The sequence below is a fragment of the Natator depressus genome, chromosome 1 (genome assembly GCF_965152275.1).
Source record: "Natator depressus isolate rNatDep1 chromosome 1, rNatDep2.hap1, whole genome shotgun sequence".
In the NCBI taxonomy this organism is placed as follows: domain Eukaryota; kingdom Metazoa; phylum Chordata; order Testudines; family Cheloniidae; genus Natator; species Natator depressus.
In genome coordinates, this window is record NC_134234.1 from 44,541,606 (window position 1) to 44,559,067 (window position 17,462).

A 17,462-nucleotide genomic window follows, 5' to 3' on the forward strand; every position below is an offset into this window, starting at 1 on the left:
AATCCTTCAAGACACAATTTTGGCATCACTCCTACTGAAAGTGTCCTATAGTCTTTTAGAACTTTAATTTAAATCATAGCAGGCTATTTTGAGAAAGTTATGGGCACATGCTCTTGGAAAGACTGATGTCAGTCCACTTTGTGTGTGTCTCTCTTTCTTTCTTGATCAGGAAAGTTTTTATGACTTCCAGTCTGTCTTTTTTCCTTCACCTGTTGGAAATGCCTCTTAACTTTATTTAAAATATAAAACGCAGCAACAACCTTAAATTATATTTTAGGTGCAAAGAACTGTTTGTAAATAGAATTGTCTACCTGTCTATAGGAATTCAGCTGAAAAAGGTACAAGAGCAACGTGAACAAGAAGCAAAGCGAGAACCCGTTGGAAATGATGTGGCAACTATTCTTTCAAGGCGCATTGCTGTGGAGTACAGTGATTCTGATGATGATTCAGAATTTGATGAAAATGATTGGTCAGACTGAGACCTGGTCCAAGTACAGGAACAGAATTCATGAAATGCTTTGCTCTAATAATGACACCATTAGCAGGACAGAAGGCAGGGTGTTGAAATGTATTAAAACTAGCGATCTAAGTACTAAAAATGAATTGGTGGTATTCAGAATGCGGTAGCTTAGCAACTCTTGTAATAATAATGTGGTTATGCTGATGCAGATCCAAAAATTCAGTCTTATTTTCAATATTTACTGCATAATACATAAGTGCCACTAAATGTAGCAAATCGTGTGCTGCACGCAAAGTGTGCTGCAGTTGTTGCACTGTTACAAAACCAGCATTTTGTTTTACTTTCTTGATCATGAAGGTATAACTATATTTTTACTTTACATCTTATCTTTATGATGTTGCAATCTAGATACTTGTGAAACTGTCTGGCTGTTAGTCATGTAGGTCTTTGAGGAGAGTCAATGATACATGACTGGGCAATGTCTTCAGGTCCTTAAATGTCATCTTTTTTAGCATTTTTCAGAAATTAATCATGTAATCTTAAAATCTAACAGACAGCAACTAATGTCTTCTTACACACTATTTTTAAGGAATTTTTTGATTTAGTTGCTTATATTATTTTAATCTCCTATACACATTCTCGCCATTGAAAAATCACAAATGAAATGTAAGTTTGAAGAGTCAATTCACAGGATTTACTAGTTATTTTTGAGAGAGGACTGGATGACTTAGTCAGTAACCGGAGGTTGCTGGCTGGTGGTTTGACAGTAAAATAACAGGATGGTCTCAGTTCAGTATGTAGTAGACACATGTTCACATTACAGAAACCACAATTGGAATTGACACTTTTTTTGGCACTCTCTGGCCATGGATTGACTATACTTGAAGTTTGAAATGCCCTGTTACACTCAGGAGTGGTTTTTAGATACCTGAGTGGAGCCACTTTGTCAGTACAGAGCGGGAAGCTTACTCTACTACTGGTAAGACTATGTCTGTTACATGGATGAATGGAATGACTTCAGTTCAGTGCTAGCAATTGGATACATTTCACAAGTACTAAACTTAGTTTTTTATTCCTGTAGATATAAATATATGTAGATAGACTTTTGCTTATATGGAATGTGTGTAGTCATGTAATGTCATTTCAGTTTCTTATAACTCACTCATTAAAGGCCCTTGATTTTTGAATGTATTTCTATCCCAGTATGTCCCATTTATATAACACTGACAATTATAATGGCTTAATTGGTGTTTAGTTACAGTGCTGTATATATTTTCAGTTTCTCCTAGAAAAGAAGGCTACCATACAGTTTGCTTTTGCGCTTTCTCTGTCCCTTTAAAAATAATTCATACTTTATTCAATACAATATTGAAATTTGCATATAGTTTTTCTTTTGTACACTGCGACTCAGACTGCTTCCTTGCCTAATAAGGCTTTTTTATGGTGTGTGTGTGTGAGAGAGAGAGAGAGAGAGAGGGATTGGTCTTTTTTTTTTTTCCTTACCAGATTACAAGTGTAATCTTTGTAACAGAAGAGATCTCTATAACTTCAGGTCAAATATTTGGTAAAGCTCTTTTGTTCTGCAAGGCCCTTCTGTTCTTAAGAAGGAAGGGAAGGAGATGCATCTAACCTTTATCCGCGTTCACTCTGAACTTCCCTTCCTCTTGAGCCATGCTCACTCACAGCAGGTTTTACTTTTGTCCAAAGAAAATAATATTCAGCCTGTCACAATATTCACATATTACATTATTGGCTACTTTATTACTGTGTAATCTGCATGCGAGTTTCTGATTTGACTTCAATTTATAGTAGTGTGGCAAAAATGCCTTTGCCTCCCTGTTTGTGTTTTACTGCCCATTAAGGGCCTTCTCCTGGAAGGTGCTGAACGATGGTTAGCCAATGGGAAAGGAGGGCACTCAGCACCTTCTAGGATTGTTTTTGCTTTAAAATACAGGGCTAAATTCTACTTCTGGTCTGGTGGTTCCTCATTAACATGTGAGAGACATTGTTTGTGTTGGTCATAAGGATATAATTGTTATACTGTACTTTGCAAAATGCACCAAAATGATTCTGTGGGTGAGCAAATAAAATGGATAAAAGTGCAGCTAATACTGCAGTATTATCCAGTGTCATGATATGGGTGAGAGAGGTACTTTCAATAGTCTTTTGATATGTGTTGAGGTGAAATATTCTGACATCACAAATAATTCTTTCCATTGTAATGAAATTTGATATGACAAAAATATATTTTATGAGCACAGAGACTGAGTGTACCATGGAAATTTTGTAATATGCATCAATTAGTTTTAAATGATAAATATAAAACAAATGATAATTTGTGATCAGTTAAAGATAAGTGGAATTTTTCAGCCATAGTAGCCAGTCTGTTTTTCTGAACTTGGAGTATTTTGTCATCTCCGTTCAGTATTTTATCAATACAAATTTAAATCGAATTTAGTGATGTAAACTAACTAACTCTTAGGTCATTTTTATCTGTTTGTATATCTTACTCTGGGTTATGTAAAAGTAACAAATATGAATAAAGTATCACTTTTGCGCCTTTGTGTTTCTTTCCTTGGACTACATGGCATGAGTTTTGCTGCTAAATTATTTTTAGCTTGATTAGTTTTTTGGTTTGCTAAATAATAGCATCAGTGATAACCTGATACTTTTGAACTACTATGTAATAAGAAAAGGAGTACTTGTGGCACCTTAGAGACTAACCAATTTATTTGAGCATAAGCTTTCGTAAGCTACAGCTCACTTCATCGGATGCATACTGTGGAAAATACAGAAGATGTTTGTTTTTATACACACAAATCATAAAAAAATGGGTGTTTATCACTACAAAAGGTTTTCTCTCCCCCCACCCCACTCTCCTGCTGGTAATAGCTTATGTAAAGTGATCACTCTCCTTACAATGTGTATGATAATTAAGGTGGGCCATTTCCAGCACAAATCCAGGTTTTCTCCCCTACACCCCCCGCAAACAAACCCACCCTCCTGTTGGTAATAGCTTATCTAAAGTAATCACTCTGCTTACAATGTGAATGATAATCCTGGGCGCCCCATCATCTCAGGCATTGGCACCCTGACAGCAGGATTGCCTGGCTATGTAGACTCCCTCCTCAGGCCCTATACTACCATCACTCCCAGCTACCTTCGAGACACCACTGACTTCCTGAGGAAACTATAATCCATCGGTGATCTTCCTGATAACACCATCCTGGCCACTATGGATGTAGAAGCCCTCTACACCAACATTCCACACAAAGATGGACTACAAGCCGTCAAGAACACTATCCCCGATAATGTCACGGCTAACCTGGTGGCTGAACTTTGTGACTTTGTCCTTACCCATAACTATTTTACATTTGGGGACAATGTATACCTTCAAATCAGCGGCACTGCTATGGGTACCCGCATGGCCCCACAGTATGCCAACATTTTTATCGCTGACTAAGAGCAACACTTCCTCAGCTCTCGTCCCCTAATGCCCCTACTCTACTTCCGCTATATTGATGACATCTTCATCATCTGGACCCATGGAAAAGAAGCTCTTGAGGAATTCCACCATGATTTCAACAATTTCCATCCCACCATCAACCTCAGCCTGGTCCAGTCCACACAAGAGATCCACTTCCTGGACACTACAGTGCTAATAAACGATGGTCACATAAACACCACCCTATACCGGAAACCTACTGACCGCTATTCCTACCTACATGCCTCCAGCTTTCACCCTGACCACACCACACGATCCATCGTCTACAGCCAAGCTCTGTGATACAACCGCATTTGCTCCAACCCCTCAGACAGAGACAAACACCTACAAGATCTCTATCAAGCATTCTTACGACTACAATACCCACCTGCGGAAGTGAAGAAACAGATTGATAGAGCCAGAAGAGTTCCCAGAAGTCACCTACTACAGGACAGGCCTAACAAAGAAAATAACAGAACTCCACTAGCCGTCACCTTCAGCCCCCAACTAAAACCCCTCCAATGCATTATCAAGGATCTACAACCTATCCTGAAGGATGACCCAACACTCTCTCAAATCTTGGGAGACAGGCCAGTCCTTGCCTACAGACAGCCCCCCCAACCTGAAGCGAATACTCACCAGCAACCACATACCACACAACAGAACCACTAACCCAGGAACCTATCCTTGTAACAAAGCCTGTTGCCAACTGTGCCCATATATATCTATTCAGGGGACACCATCACAGGGCCTAATAACATCAGCCACACTATCAGAGGCTCGTTCACCTGCACATCTACCAATGTGATATATGCCATCATGTGCCAGCAATGCCCCTCTGCCATGTACATTGGTCATACTGGACAGTCTCTACGTAAAAGAATAAATGGACACAAATCAGATGTCAAGAATTATAACATTCATAAACCAGTCGGAGAACACTTCAATCTCTCTGGTCACGCGATTACAGACATGAAAGCTGCGATATTACAACAGAAAAATTTCAAATCCAGACTCCAGCGAAAGACTGCTGAATTGGAATTAATTTGCAAATTGGATACAATTAACTTAGGCTTGAATAGAGACTGGGAGTGGCTAAGTCATTATGCAAGGTAACCTATTTCCCCTTGTTTTCCTAACCCCCCCCCTTCCTCAGACATTCTTGTTAAACCCTAGATTTGTGCTGGAAATGGCCCACCTTGATTATCATACACATTGTAAGGAGAGGTTTCAGAATAACAGCTGTGTTAGTCTGTATTCGCAAAAAGAAAAGGAGTACTTGTGGCACCTTAGAGACTAACCAATTTATTTGAGCATAAGCTTTTGTGAGCTACAGCTCACTTCATCGGATGCATCTGATGAAGTGAGCTGTAGCTCATGAAAGCTTATGCTCAAATAAATTGGTTAGTCTCTAAGGTGCCACAAGTACTCCTTTTCTTATTGTAAGGAGAGTGATCACTTTAGATAAGCTATTACCAATAGGAGAGTGGGGGGTGGGGAGAAAACCTGGATTTGTGCTGGAAATGGCCCACTTTGATTATCATTCACATTGTAAGGAGAGTGATCACTTTAGATAAGCTATTACCAGGAGAGTGGGTTTGTTTGGGGCGGGGGGGACCTGGATTTGTGCTGGAAATGGCCCACCTTGATTATCATACACATTGTAAGGGGAGTGATCACTTTACATAAGCTATTACCAGCAGGAGAGTGGGGTGGGGGGAGAGAAAACCTTTTGTAGTGATAAACACCCATTTTTTCATGATTTGTGTGTATAAAAACAAACATCTTCTGTATTTTCCACAGTATGCATCTGATGAAGTGAGCTGTAGCTCACGAAAGCTTATGCTCAAATAAATTAGTTAGTCTCTAAGGTGCCACAAGTACTCCTTTTCTTTTTGCGAATACAGACTAACACGGCTGTTATTCTGAAACCTGTTACTATGTAATAGTTATGCTCATATAATATCTCTTTAATTTTTCCTCAAAGATGGACTAGTCGGGATACTTCATCAGTTTTATAGTGTTTTTGTTTCCAACAACTTGTCCTATACAAATAGCTACTCAGTTGTGTTTTCCAATTGCCAAAAAAGTATAATTTAATAGCAAATACTAAAGAATGCAACTGGCTTGGGGTATCTTTATTGCAGAGGAAAATTGCTTTCTAGTTGAATTAGTAATTAGCATAGTAAGAAGGATGCCCTTTAACATTAGTTTCAAAGAAGACATTTTTGTGCATGCACACAATGAGGATAGTCTGCTAAATCATTTTGACTTGTAATTTTAATCAGTGGTCATATTAGGCGAGGGAAGCATTGGTTACAAGCTCCTTCCACAGCCCAGAAGACACCACTGTCAGGAGTTGAGTGTGCTGGTTGTGGGAGGGGTCTCTCTGTAATGGGCTGCCATTTCTCTTGTGAAACCAGACTCTTGTTGGGACAGCTGCTTCTCCTAGCCTGCTGGGGGCATTCCTGGGCTGTTGTTTCTCCAGCCACCGTGATTCAAGCAGCAGCAGGAACGAGTTGTCTGTTTACACACCAGCCAATGTCATCTTCCTTGGTGGTACTTCTGCCTCACTTCCCAGCTTGTCGGTGAAGGTTTGGGCTGCCTTCAGAGCAGAAGAAGCTTCCATGTGGCCCATCGCTCCAAGGAGTGATTGTGGTTTGACCTGCCTCTCTGTTGGAGTGGCGCAGTTCAGCACCTGCCCTACCCCATGTGCAGCAGAAGTGGGTGGTAGCTTGGTTGTTCCCTCAGCTGTGGCTCCAGGAACTTCTGATGCTGCAGCTTGACTTTGGTGATGCTGACACAGTGAGGGACTCCTAGATGGGGCAGTATCCGTGTTTTTAAAAAAGGCAGGTTTGCAGCCATATGCTGCACTATTAATTCAAACTTTCATTTCAGATCATGGGAACTTGATTTGCAGAATACCCCTTCTTTACAGAGCTTTCCTTGAGCCACCTGCTGCCAGGCTATAATATGTATCTGGACTTCAGGCTGCCCACATGAGAAAATACCTTCCTTACTCTACTGCCTTTCATAATGACTTGTGGATGCTAGAATATTTAGAGACAAACATGCGGAGCTCTTGAATACATATCTTGTAAAGATTTGCAGTTTATCCAATAATGCATGCATAGAAACACCCCATGCTTCGGGAAATTTCAAAACATTTTAGATGGCACATAAGTAATTTATAAAAGGGTAAGATGATGTACCAAAACTTTCTGTTCTGGGACAGGTCAGCCAAACTCTCACTGGATGGGAAATTAATACTTGTCATCTAAGGGTATGCCCACACTGGGAAGCTTCTGGGCAACAAGTTATACTGTTTTCATTAAAGCGCTGGAATTAAACCGTGGTTGCGTGTCCACACTGTACTCCTCGTGACGGTGGAGCACATCCACATTAGCATGTCTTGCAATGGCAAGGAGAGCATTGGATTGTGGTAGCTATCCCACTGTGCAACTGGCCACAGGGTGCTTTGGGAAGAGCTTTGCAATGCCTCATGGGGCAGGCACAGCGTCACATGATGCAGGTTTCCCAATCCCATTGTTCAATGGGCATCCTACTACATTGCCAGCTGCTTTTCAACTGAAAGAGGGGGGCAGTGTGTGTGACAGGGACTGTGTGTGTGTGTGTGTGTATGGAGCGAGTGGGGGAGAGAGATGTGTTTTTGGGGGACAGAGTGTGTCAGCATGCTGTCTTGTAAGTTCAGACGGGCAGGAAGCAAGCAGTCCTGAAGTGGGGGGGACCCTGATATCAGCCCCCACCTCCCTCCCCAGCTCTCTGCACAGCAATCTGTCTGTCTCTCTCTCTCTTTCTCTCACACACACACACACACACGCCTCTGTGTTCAACACCACAAGCATTCCACATTAATAGTTTGCTTTGTGTCGTGGAGCAGATCAGCACAGCACACAAAGGCTGTCAGAAATGGAGCTTTGAAAGGGGAGGGGCGCATGTCTCCAGGGCGGTTGAGTTCAAAACAATGAGCAGAGCGGCCACTTGAGGGATTATGGTACACTTACGGAGGCCAGTTGTTGCTTTGTGCTCTGTAATATGTTTACACTGCCAATACAGCGCTGGGGCCTCTGCGCTTTCAGGGTTACGACTCTCATCAAAGTGGGGTTTTTTGCAACGCTGCAACTGCGGCGTTTCTGCGCCCTAAGTGGCTTGGCAGTGTGTGCACCTCGGGAGTTACACTGCAGAAAGTTGCTTTACTGCGCAGTAACTTGGCAGTGTAGATAAGGCCTACGTGTTCAATTGTCCAAAGTTCCTGGGTTTTCCAGAACGTGGTTAAACCTAACAAACTTCCAATAGTTCAGGTTTTAAACGTAAATTTAGAGCTTAGAACATAGATTCATCGGTTTTTAAGACCATTATGATCGTCTAGTTTGGCTTCCTCCATAACCACAGGCCCTAGAACCTCATCCAGTAACTTGTACATCAAGCCCATAATGTCTAAGATATAGTGTCTTTTTAGAAAGAGACCCAATCTCGTTTTGAAGACTTCAAGTGATGGAGAATCCACCACATCCCAAGGTAACTTGTTCCAGTGATCTCACCACACGTTGAGCCGTGGGGGCCACCTGGCTTATAGGAAAAGGTGTGTGGTCCCTTTAAGGGCTAGAGAGCCAGAGTGACTCAGTGTGGCAACTTTAGAACGGTCAGCAGGAACACTGACCTATCCCCCCGCACGTGACCAGAAGAGAAGGGGGCCATGCTAGTGCAGGAAAAGCCCACTTCTACCTGCGCCTGGCAGAGCAATAGGAATAGCAGCACAGGAAGCTTTACTCTCCCATGGCATCAGTTGGTAGCACACCAGTGAGGAAGATCTGCCGCATTTAGTAGCAGAAGGGGAGAAAGTTTCATACTCATCGGGGTGGGGCTGTAGCAGGCTGGTGAAAACATGAGGGGGGAGGTGTTCCCCCCACCCCCCGCCAGCCGGCCATAGCAGTTGTGGGAGAGCAGACCTGGGTGGGAATTCCAAACCCAGCTCAGGGTGGAGGGAGTAGGGCTTGAAGGGCCATGGGAGATAAAGGGGTGGGATCCTGGCCACATAGGCAAGGGGTTGGACCCAGGACTAGGATGGGCAGGTCCCAGGTCTGCAATAGCAGAACTAGCATATAGGCTATGGAGGGATCCTAGGGGCTGCATCAGGGATGTCTGGGTTACCCATGCCTAGAGATGCTAATGGCATTACGCAGCTGTTGCAAGCTAACCTTTAGTTGTTGCAGCAGCTTGGATCTTCCAGGAGTGTGGGGATCAGGAAGTGGAAATAATGGAGACCCAGCATGGGCTCAAGTTTGGGAGACAGGTGTTAAGCAGGGCAGACCCCTTGTCTGGGGTCAGGAGCCCCTCATGGGGGTGCGGGTGATTTATGAGCATGCTGCAACTCACCAACTGATTGGTAATGTGTGTGAATTCATGAGAGAGAATTTCTGCCCTGGGAGCAGCTGGGGGGCAACAGCGGTCAGCCACTCTGGGATGGCTGACCTGATGGGAGTTCACCTGTTTAGAACTACTAAAGCTATAATGTTGAGAGGTGAATATATAGATGTTCTCATTGCTGCACAGGGGAGGTGCTGACAGAGAGTAAGCTGGAGCAGAGCCAGCTGGACAATGAAATGCCCAAGTGGCTACAGGTGGCTGGAACATGGGAAAATTGGGAAGCCATTTGTGACGTTGCACTCCATATGTTTTATGAAAATATGTTTATAAGTGTGTGTGATGTTGCACCCCATAATCCTTTATAGAAATATGCTTATGGGTATAAATATGACATAACTGGAATATGTTTTATGCTAGATATGCCATGTAACATGTCTTTGCAAAGGTTATGTTCTACTGAATGTATTCATCCTATTGGTATGCATGAATCATTTTTATATCTGAAATTATGCATGTTGGCTCTATGCTTGTATTTAAAGTGTTTGCTGTAGGAAGTACATAAGGCAGATTTGGTCAACATAGCGTGAAGGGGTTATTCAAGTAATTGGGAGTACATAGCTGACAATAGACCTTGAGAGACGACAGTCCACATCTGAGCTTTCCTGGGAATGTTCAAACTAACATGTAAACAGTGGTGTCGGCCTGTAAAGAACTGAGTCATGCATGGACATGTGACTTGCCCATGTGACTCCAAAACTCCATCTTGTAGCTGTGATTCTGCACAGGAGAACACAAGGCGTTTCTACCCACAAGAGAGAGACTATATAAGCCTCTGGAAACCCCTCCATTTTGTCTTCAGCTGGCTCAAGAGATAGCCTCTCCACCCCAAAGGATGCCTCAAACAAACTGGAACAAAGGACAGTGAATACAGGGGTGTGAGAGATTGCTGGACTCATGCTAGGAGGAAGTTTCATCTGTAAAAGAAGCTTATTGGAACATCACTGAGGGTGAGATTTACCTGCATTTAGTGTCTTACTGTATTAGGCTTAGACTTGGGTGTTTTATTTTATTTTGCTTGGTAACTTAACTTTGTTCTGTCTGTTACTACTTGGAACCACTTAACTCCTACTTTTTATATTTAATAAAATCACTTTTTACCCATTAAATAACCCAGAGCAAGAAATTAATTCCTGGGGGAGCAAACAGCTGTGCATATCTCTCTATCAGTGTTAGAGAGGGTGAACAATTTATGAGTGTACCCTGTATACGCTTTATACAGAGTAAAAATGGATTTATTTTGGGTTTGGATCCCATTGGGAACTAGATATCTGGGTGTTGGCAACAGGAGCACTTCTTAAGCTGTTTTCAGTTAAGTCTACAGCTTCTGGGGGACGTGGTTCAGACCTGGGTCTGTGTTTGTAGCAGGCTAGTGTGTCTGGCACAACCAGGCAAGGTACTGAAGTCCCAAGCTGCCAGGGAAAGCAGGCTTAGAGGTAGTCTCAGCACATCAGGTGGCAGTCCCAAGGGGGTTTCTGTGACCTAACCCTCATAGTGTGAATATGATGTAACTGGAATATGCCTTATGCAAAAGGTCTCTTGTAAGGTATCATTACAAAGCTTATAATCTACTGAGTGTGTTCATCCTATTTGTATGAATGTATCATTCTTGTATCTGAAACTAGAAATATGAAGTATTACTTTGAAGTCCTATTGTAATTATGCAAAGTGTGGGCCATTAATGGTGGCTTAGGATCTTGATGGCTCCCATTAACTAGAACAATTGGTTGTAAATGGCACTGTTTACGTGTAAGCCTTCCTGTGTTTGTGTGAGGAGGCTTTGGGTCTCACAGGCCATGTGACCATATCACCTGGTACTAGAATACATCTTAAATCTGGTGCTTTTCCATTTAGAAGGAGGGGTGGGGACCCAGAGAGACAAAAGATTCCTGCCTTGTGCCAAAGCTATAAAGGGCGTGGAACAGAACAAAGGGGGCTGCGGTCATGAGAAAACCCCTAGTTACCACCTGAGCTGGAACTAACAAGAACTGTACCCAGGGGAAAGGACTGGGCCCAGACTAGGAAGGAGTCTAGTCTGTGAAAGAAGCTTATTGAAACATTTCTGAAGGTGAGATTTACCTGTATTCAGTTTCTTAATGTATTAGGCTTAGACTTGCTTGTTTTGTTTTATTTTGCTTGGTAACTTACTTTGTTCTGTCTGCTATTACTTGAAACCACTTAAATCCTACTTTTATACTTAATAAAATCACTTTTGTTTATTAACAAACCCAGAGTAAGTGATTAGTACCTGGGGGAGCAAACAGCTGTGCATATCTCTCTATCAGTGTTATAGAGGGCAGACAATTTATGAGCTTACCCTGTATAAGCTTTATACAGAGTAAAACGGATTTATTTGGGGTTTGGATCCTATTGGGAACTGGGTGTCTGGGTGCTGGAGATAAGTGACTTGCTGAGCAGTTTTTGGTTAAAGTCTGCAGCTTTGGGGGCGTGGACCAGACCTGGGTCTGTGTTGCAGCAGACTAGCGTGTCTGGCTCAACAAGGCAGGGTTCTGGAGTCCCAAGCTGGCAGTGGAAAATAGGCTCAAAGATAGTTTCAGCACATCAGGTGACAGTTCCGAGGAGGTCTCTGTGACCGAACCTGTCACACCGCTTTCCTGGAGATCCCAGGACAATCCTGAAGGGTTGGCAACCCCACCCAGGCTACTTGAATCAATTCTCTGTTGGCTCCCTCCCCGCACTTCCTGCTCTATGCAGGTGTTATTTCAGAGCCTTACCCAGAGAGAAACCCGGCATGGTTCAGATGTATGGCTATAATCAGGCAGGCATGTAATGCTGCATTTAGGAGGGGAATGTTGCAAGGTTTTAGTTTGAGTTTTCTAACTGGGTAATCTCGAAGCACCAGCCCTATGGAGGATGCATGTCATCCCACTGATGTTAATATGCTTATGGATCTGGTGTGGATCCTAGAGATGGGTCATTGTGACAAGGATGGCCTTGTTCAGAGCAGCATTTCTGGAACTGTGTTTTGGAGCTTTTAGGATAAGCGGACTAATACCTGGGTCCTGTAGGGGCTCTTCTGGATGGGCTTTGGAATGAAGGGATATACATTGGGAGGGGCGATTGGTGACATCAACCTTGAAGAGGTCAAAACGGACCAGATGCCAGAGTGAATCCATTATTCTAATGGTGGGTGGCGAGCCCAGGAGCTGCCCTGTGGAGGCTGTGAGGCCATACATGGCAATAAGGCCAAGGAGGGATGGGTCCCTCTGGATTCATGGTGACGGGAATCCCCTGAGAACATACCAGTTTGTTACCATTTTAAGACTGGGACTAATGAGATTGGGGCTTTCAGCATGTGAATTTGGTTCCCACTCATTCAGGATCAGGGGGGCAAAAGGTGAGGCCCAGCTGGGTGTGGGGCCTAGCACAATTCAGGCAGTTGGATGTTGGCATTCTGGAGCACACACAAACCACGGGAGAACCCTGCTGGGGAATCAGTGTTTGTGTTTGCATTCCAGATGCTGGCAGACAGGCCAGGCAGAAGGTGGTGTGTGGATCTACAGGTGCAGTATTGTTTACTGGGCACACAGGCAGGCTTCCAGTTTGTCTGGAGTTTCGCAGCTGGGTCTTAGTCATGAAGCAGTCCTGAGCTGGCATGAGAGGAGGGACATGTTATAGGACTAGCAGATGGTCCTTCTGTACATCATGGTGGCCTGTGAGAAGGCACAAGATATGATTATGGTTCACCTTGGGGGAAATGATTTGGGAATGTGTAAAGGAGTGGAATTAATGATCGGAGCTAAGAGGGACTTGGGTAGGGTGTGGCAGGGAGCTGTGAAGCTCCCTTGGGTTGACAATGGTAGGAGACGTGAATAGGGAGGTGGCCAAATTCATAGGTGGCATAGCGGGGTTGGTAATTTCTCCTCGGGACATAGTATATGGGGCACCAGAATTATTCAGAGAGGATGGGGTTCACCTGTCAGACACAGGAATTGACACTTTTTTGGCCAATATTAAAGAGGGCATTAGTCGATGTCTGGGAATCTGGGTAGGTGTGGTGGGGAGGCAGCCAAGCTATTTGCTGGTGTCTTGTTGTCCAGTGCAGGTACTACCTAGGGCAGGAATACAGTGATCAGGTAAAATGGATTGGTAAAGAATTTAAAGGAGGTATTCTTTAAAGGCATGGAAACAGTGTCAAGGGCTTCTATGACTGGTACAGCAGGAAGCCAATCCCCACCCCCCTCCACCCCAGCCTCATTCAAGGTGGGGTCTCCCAGCAGTGGGTTGGCTGGGGACCAGGATGGGTAAAGGGGGAGGACTGACAATACCCTCTCCCCCTGGATATATGTAAATAATTATGGAATTACCTGCAATGTCCACTTTTATCTGCCGGGTTCCCCCCCGCCGCCACCAACGGACATTTAGGAATAAAATTGTGGCCTAATTACATCACATCCAGTGTCTCCTGTCCTTATTCTGGCATAGCCAGCCAATGCTTTAATTACCCTCGCTGTTAAAACTTTGTGTCTTATTTATAATCTGACTTTTTTCTAGCTGCAGCTTCCAACCATTGCATCTTGTTATGCCTTTTTCTGATAGATTAAAGATGAGTCTCTACTATCCGAAATCTTCCCCAGGTAGGTACTTGCAGACTGTGATTAAGTCAGCTCTTATCCTTCTGTGGGACAACCTAAATCAATGAGATACTTAAGTCTCCCACTACAAGGCGTTTTACAGACCTTGAATCATTCTGGTAGCTCTTTGCAGGGACCTTTCTAATCTTTCAGCCAAAGATTCCTTAATACTCAAATGAATTAAACAAAAAAAGTGGCTTTCTGCAGCCAACATTTGTCTAAAGGGGATGAAATTACTAGCTGCAAAAGCCTTTTCTCTAGGGAAGGGTGTGGTTATTAATGGCAGCCAGAAACAGCTTCCCAGAGCATGAACCCTGCATGCCTAGCCGCATTAGCAAAACTCATGTTTAAATAAACATGGGTGTAAAGTATTGTGGAGCTCCAAGCCCCAGGCTAAAACCTTATTCCCGGATATGGTAATAGGACTTTTGTTTTTTTCTGGAAAGAAGAATGCATCTCATAAAGCAGTTTGTGAAAAGTGACTGTGGCCCAACTGTGATTAAGTGGGATTATTTATGTAGTGTAGACAAGGCCTTATAATGTACTGGGAAAATTAATTCATCTCAGGTCTGTTCCCCTGACAATTCCTGCCCTTCTGGCATGCAGCTCTGGTTTTACATTTATTCTGTTAACCCTCTCCATGCCTGATTTAAACTGAATTCAAGTAATTTAGGACAAGACTCCTATTCTAAAGGCAAATTTATGTAATAAACTAGGCTTTTCTGGGCACTTAAAGACTGTTTTAATACAATCAGGCTGGTGTCCTCTCAGCAACAACATAAGCATGTATTGTAAACCAGCTGTGGTTTGGCATTAGGGTGGCTGATTAGTACGGATGCCCACGTCCACATGCCATGTTGTTTCCTCCACTTTCAGTGTTAGCCTCTAGGTTTTTGAATATTTGGGGCTCCAACCCAACGTGATTATGTTGATATGTCTGTCTGTTTTAACGGGCATCAAAGGACTCCAGCGGTTCTCATCTGAATTGGAGGAACGGAGGGATCGAATCTGACTTTCTGAGGAGGCGATGTGTATTCTGTTTAAAAAAAATAACAAGCCCTCAAAGGGAAACACATTTGCAATGTGCAAATGAATTCAGGAAGATGGGAACTCTGCCTTAGCTATGGGCTCTGGTGCTGGTGGAGTCACGCTGGAGAGAGAAGCAGCAGAGTGTCAGAAATCCCTCTGCCCCAAGCCACCCTTTTAGAGGAGGGAGCGTTCCACACCGCAGAGGGGCTCCAGAGGCAACTCAGTGCCGCCTCAGACAGATGTGTGCGGCTTGTCGAGATCTCTCCTGTCGCTAGCACTGTAAAGATGCTTGATTTTGTGTTTTCTCTGTTGTCAAGACTAGATCTGAGCTTGAAGGGTCCCTTATGTTGGTCTCTGGAAAAACAAAGAACGGATACCCCAAAGGGAAGCTATGTCAGGGAACCAATTTTGTGCCCTATGGGGGAAAATGAGGCCTTATCTAGCCATGAAAGCAGTAACAGCCTGTACAATGAACCATGAGAGAATTTGCCAGGCACCTGAGAAAATACCAGGAGAAAAGAAAAGTCAGAGCCAGGCAGGTTTACTGGATGGTTCTTGTTTATCTAATCCAGATGTATGCGTTCTGAATCCTTTAGAAGTCCTGCTAAACAGGCATCAAAGAGATGTATGGGACAGGTATTGGCACTAGCAAGAACGTGCATAATGAGTCAGGGGACAAAGGAAATTTCCCTCAGTGTCAGAATGGATTAAGGGTATGAATGCTCGCATAACGTTAGAACAAATTACTAATCGATGCCTGGGTCATCCACCTGAGGAAGAGCTCTGTGTAAGTGCAAAAGCTTGTCTCTGTCACCAGCAGAAGCTACTACCTCACCCACTTTCTCTCTCTAGGGTCATCCAGAGACATTTAAGATTATGTGGGAAGTTTATTTGAGCTTAGTTGTTCTTTCTTTTGGTCCTAGTAATAAGGGGTGAAAGTAAGTTAGAGGACTTACCTGTACGCCGGAGTCCTGAGCAGGGGGCATGGCCTCAACCGGAAGAGGCAGGGCCTTAAATCCCCGGGCCCTTTAAATCTTGATTTAAAGGGCCCGGGGCTCCAGCTGTGGTAGTGGCGGCTGGGAGCCCTGGGCCCTTTAAATCACCCCCGAGCTACCAGCTGCAGAGGTGGTTGGGAACCCCGGGGCTCGTGGGCTATTTAAAGGGCCCAGGGCTCCAGCTGCCGCTACCTCAGCGGAGCCCTGGGCCCTTTAAATCACTGAGGAGCCCTGGGGGCTCCCAGCTGCCACCGCTACCCTGGGGCTCTGGGCTCTGGCAGACCTTTAAAGGGCCTGGGGCTCCACTGTGGTAGCGGCTGCCGGAGCCCCGAGCCCTTTAAATCCCTGCCTGAGCCCTGGGGTAGCGGCAGCCGGGCTCCGTCGGGGATATAAAGGGCCTCGGGGATCCAGCTGCCACTACCGCCCCTGCCCTTTAAATCCACTCCGGAGCCCTGCCGCCGCCACCCCAGGGCTTTGGCAGCAGGGCTCAGGCAGGGATTTAAAGGGCCCCACGGGAGGGGGGAGGGGGGATGGTGGTGGGGGCTGGAGCTCCGGGGCCCTTTAAATCTGCGCCGCAGCCCCGCCGCCGCCACTGCTACCCCAGGGCTTTAAATTGCCCTCTGGGAAAGCCGGTCCCGGTACGGCGCACCGGCTGTACGCCGTACCGGGACGTACCGGCTTACTTTCACCTCTGCTAATAATGTTCGTAGTGTAGCTCTTGATAGTTTTACTTGATTCACCTAATGTATGGCTCTTGGGTTATTGGTAGGTGCATTCTTACGTTGTTTTCTGTTTTTTAAGAAAATAAAATATATATTTGTCAGGAAAGCTGATGAGCATAAGGAAGGAGCTGCACTGGGACACGTCCTGGGGATCCATTGTGATGGTCTGCACAACCCAGATCATTCTATTGTAGGGCAAAAGCCGCTTCCGCCACAAGGTATGTAAAGATTCCAAATAGCGTTGGCAGTCCCCAGCCAAACTGCAGCGAGTAACAGAAAAGCCTGCAAAGGACACACAGTCTTCATTTGTCCCTCAACTAATACGTACTCGAGAATCTGTGACCCTGAACATCATTATTCAGACTAGTGATACTGCAATAGTGCCTGGAGACTCCAGTCAGGGATCAGGGCCCCATACTACTATGCCCTGTACGCAGGTACAACAGAGACAGTCCCCGCACCAGAGAGCTTACACTCCGAGCGCGTGATGAGAGTCTCTAACATCACCTGAGATTCCTCTGACAGAGCAGGAATGGAAACAGCTTTTTCTGGGATATTGGTTACAAACACCAAACTGTTTGAATCCTTGGATTTGTGCAAGACTTGGAATTTGTTTATTATTTGTTTAGCACTGATAATGTGCACAGTGATGTACAGTACACAAAAATAGGGGCAGTTCCTGCCTGAAGGCCTTAGAGAAGCACAGAAGATGGGAGGCACTGGGAAATCAAG

General features: G+C 44.5%; 1 protein-coding gene across 5 annotated transcripts in view; it reads left to right on the top strand.

Moving 5' to 3' along the window:
- WASF3 (WASP family member 3) overlaps positions 1–3,044 on the top strand; it is a 141,070-nt gene extending 138,026 nt beyond the window's left edge. For 4 of the 5 annotated variants that reach the window (XM_074958724.1, XM_074958732.1, XM_074958741.1 and 1 more), the window contains one exon: positions 322–3,043. In XM_074958724.1, coding sequence (XP_074814825.1) covers positions 322–479 — 158 coding nt within the window. In that variant the 3' untranslated portion in view covers positions 480–3,043. Of the gene's footprint in view, positions 1–321 lie in introns of all 5 variants that reach the window. The other variant, XM_074958751.1, reaches the window with a different exon arrangement.
- The last annotated feature ends 14,418 nt before the right edge of the window (positions 3,045–17,462 follow it).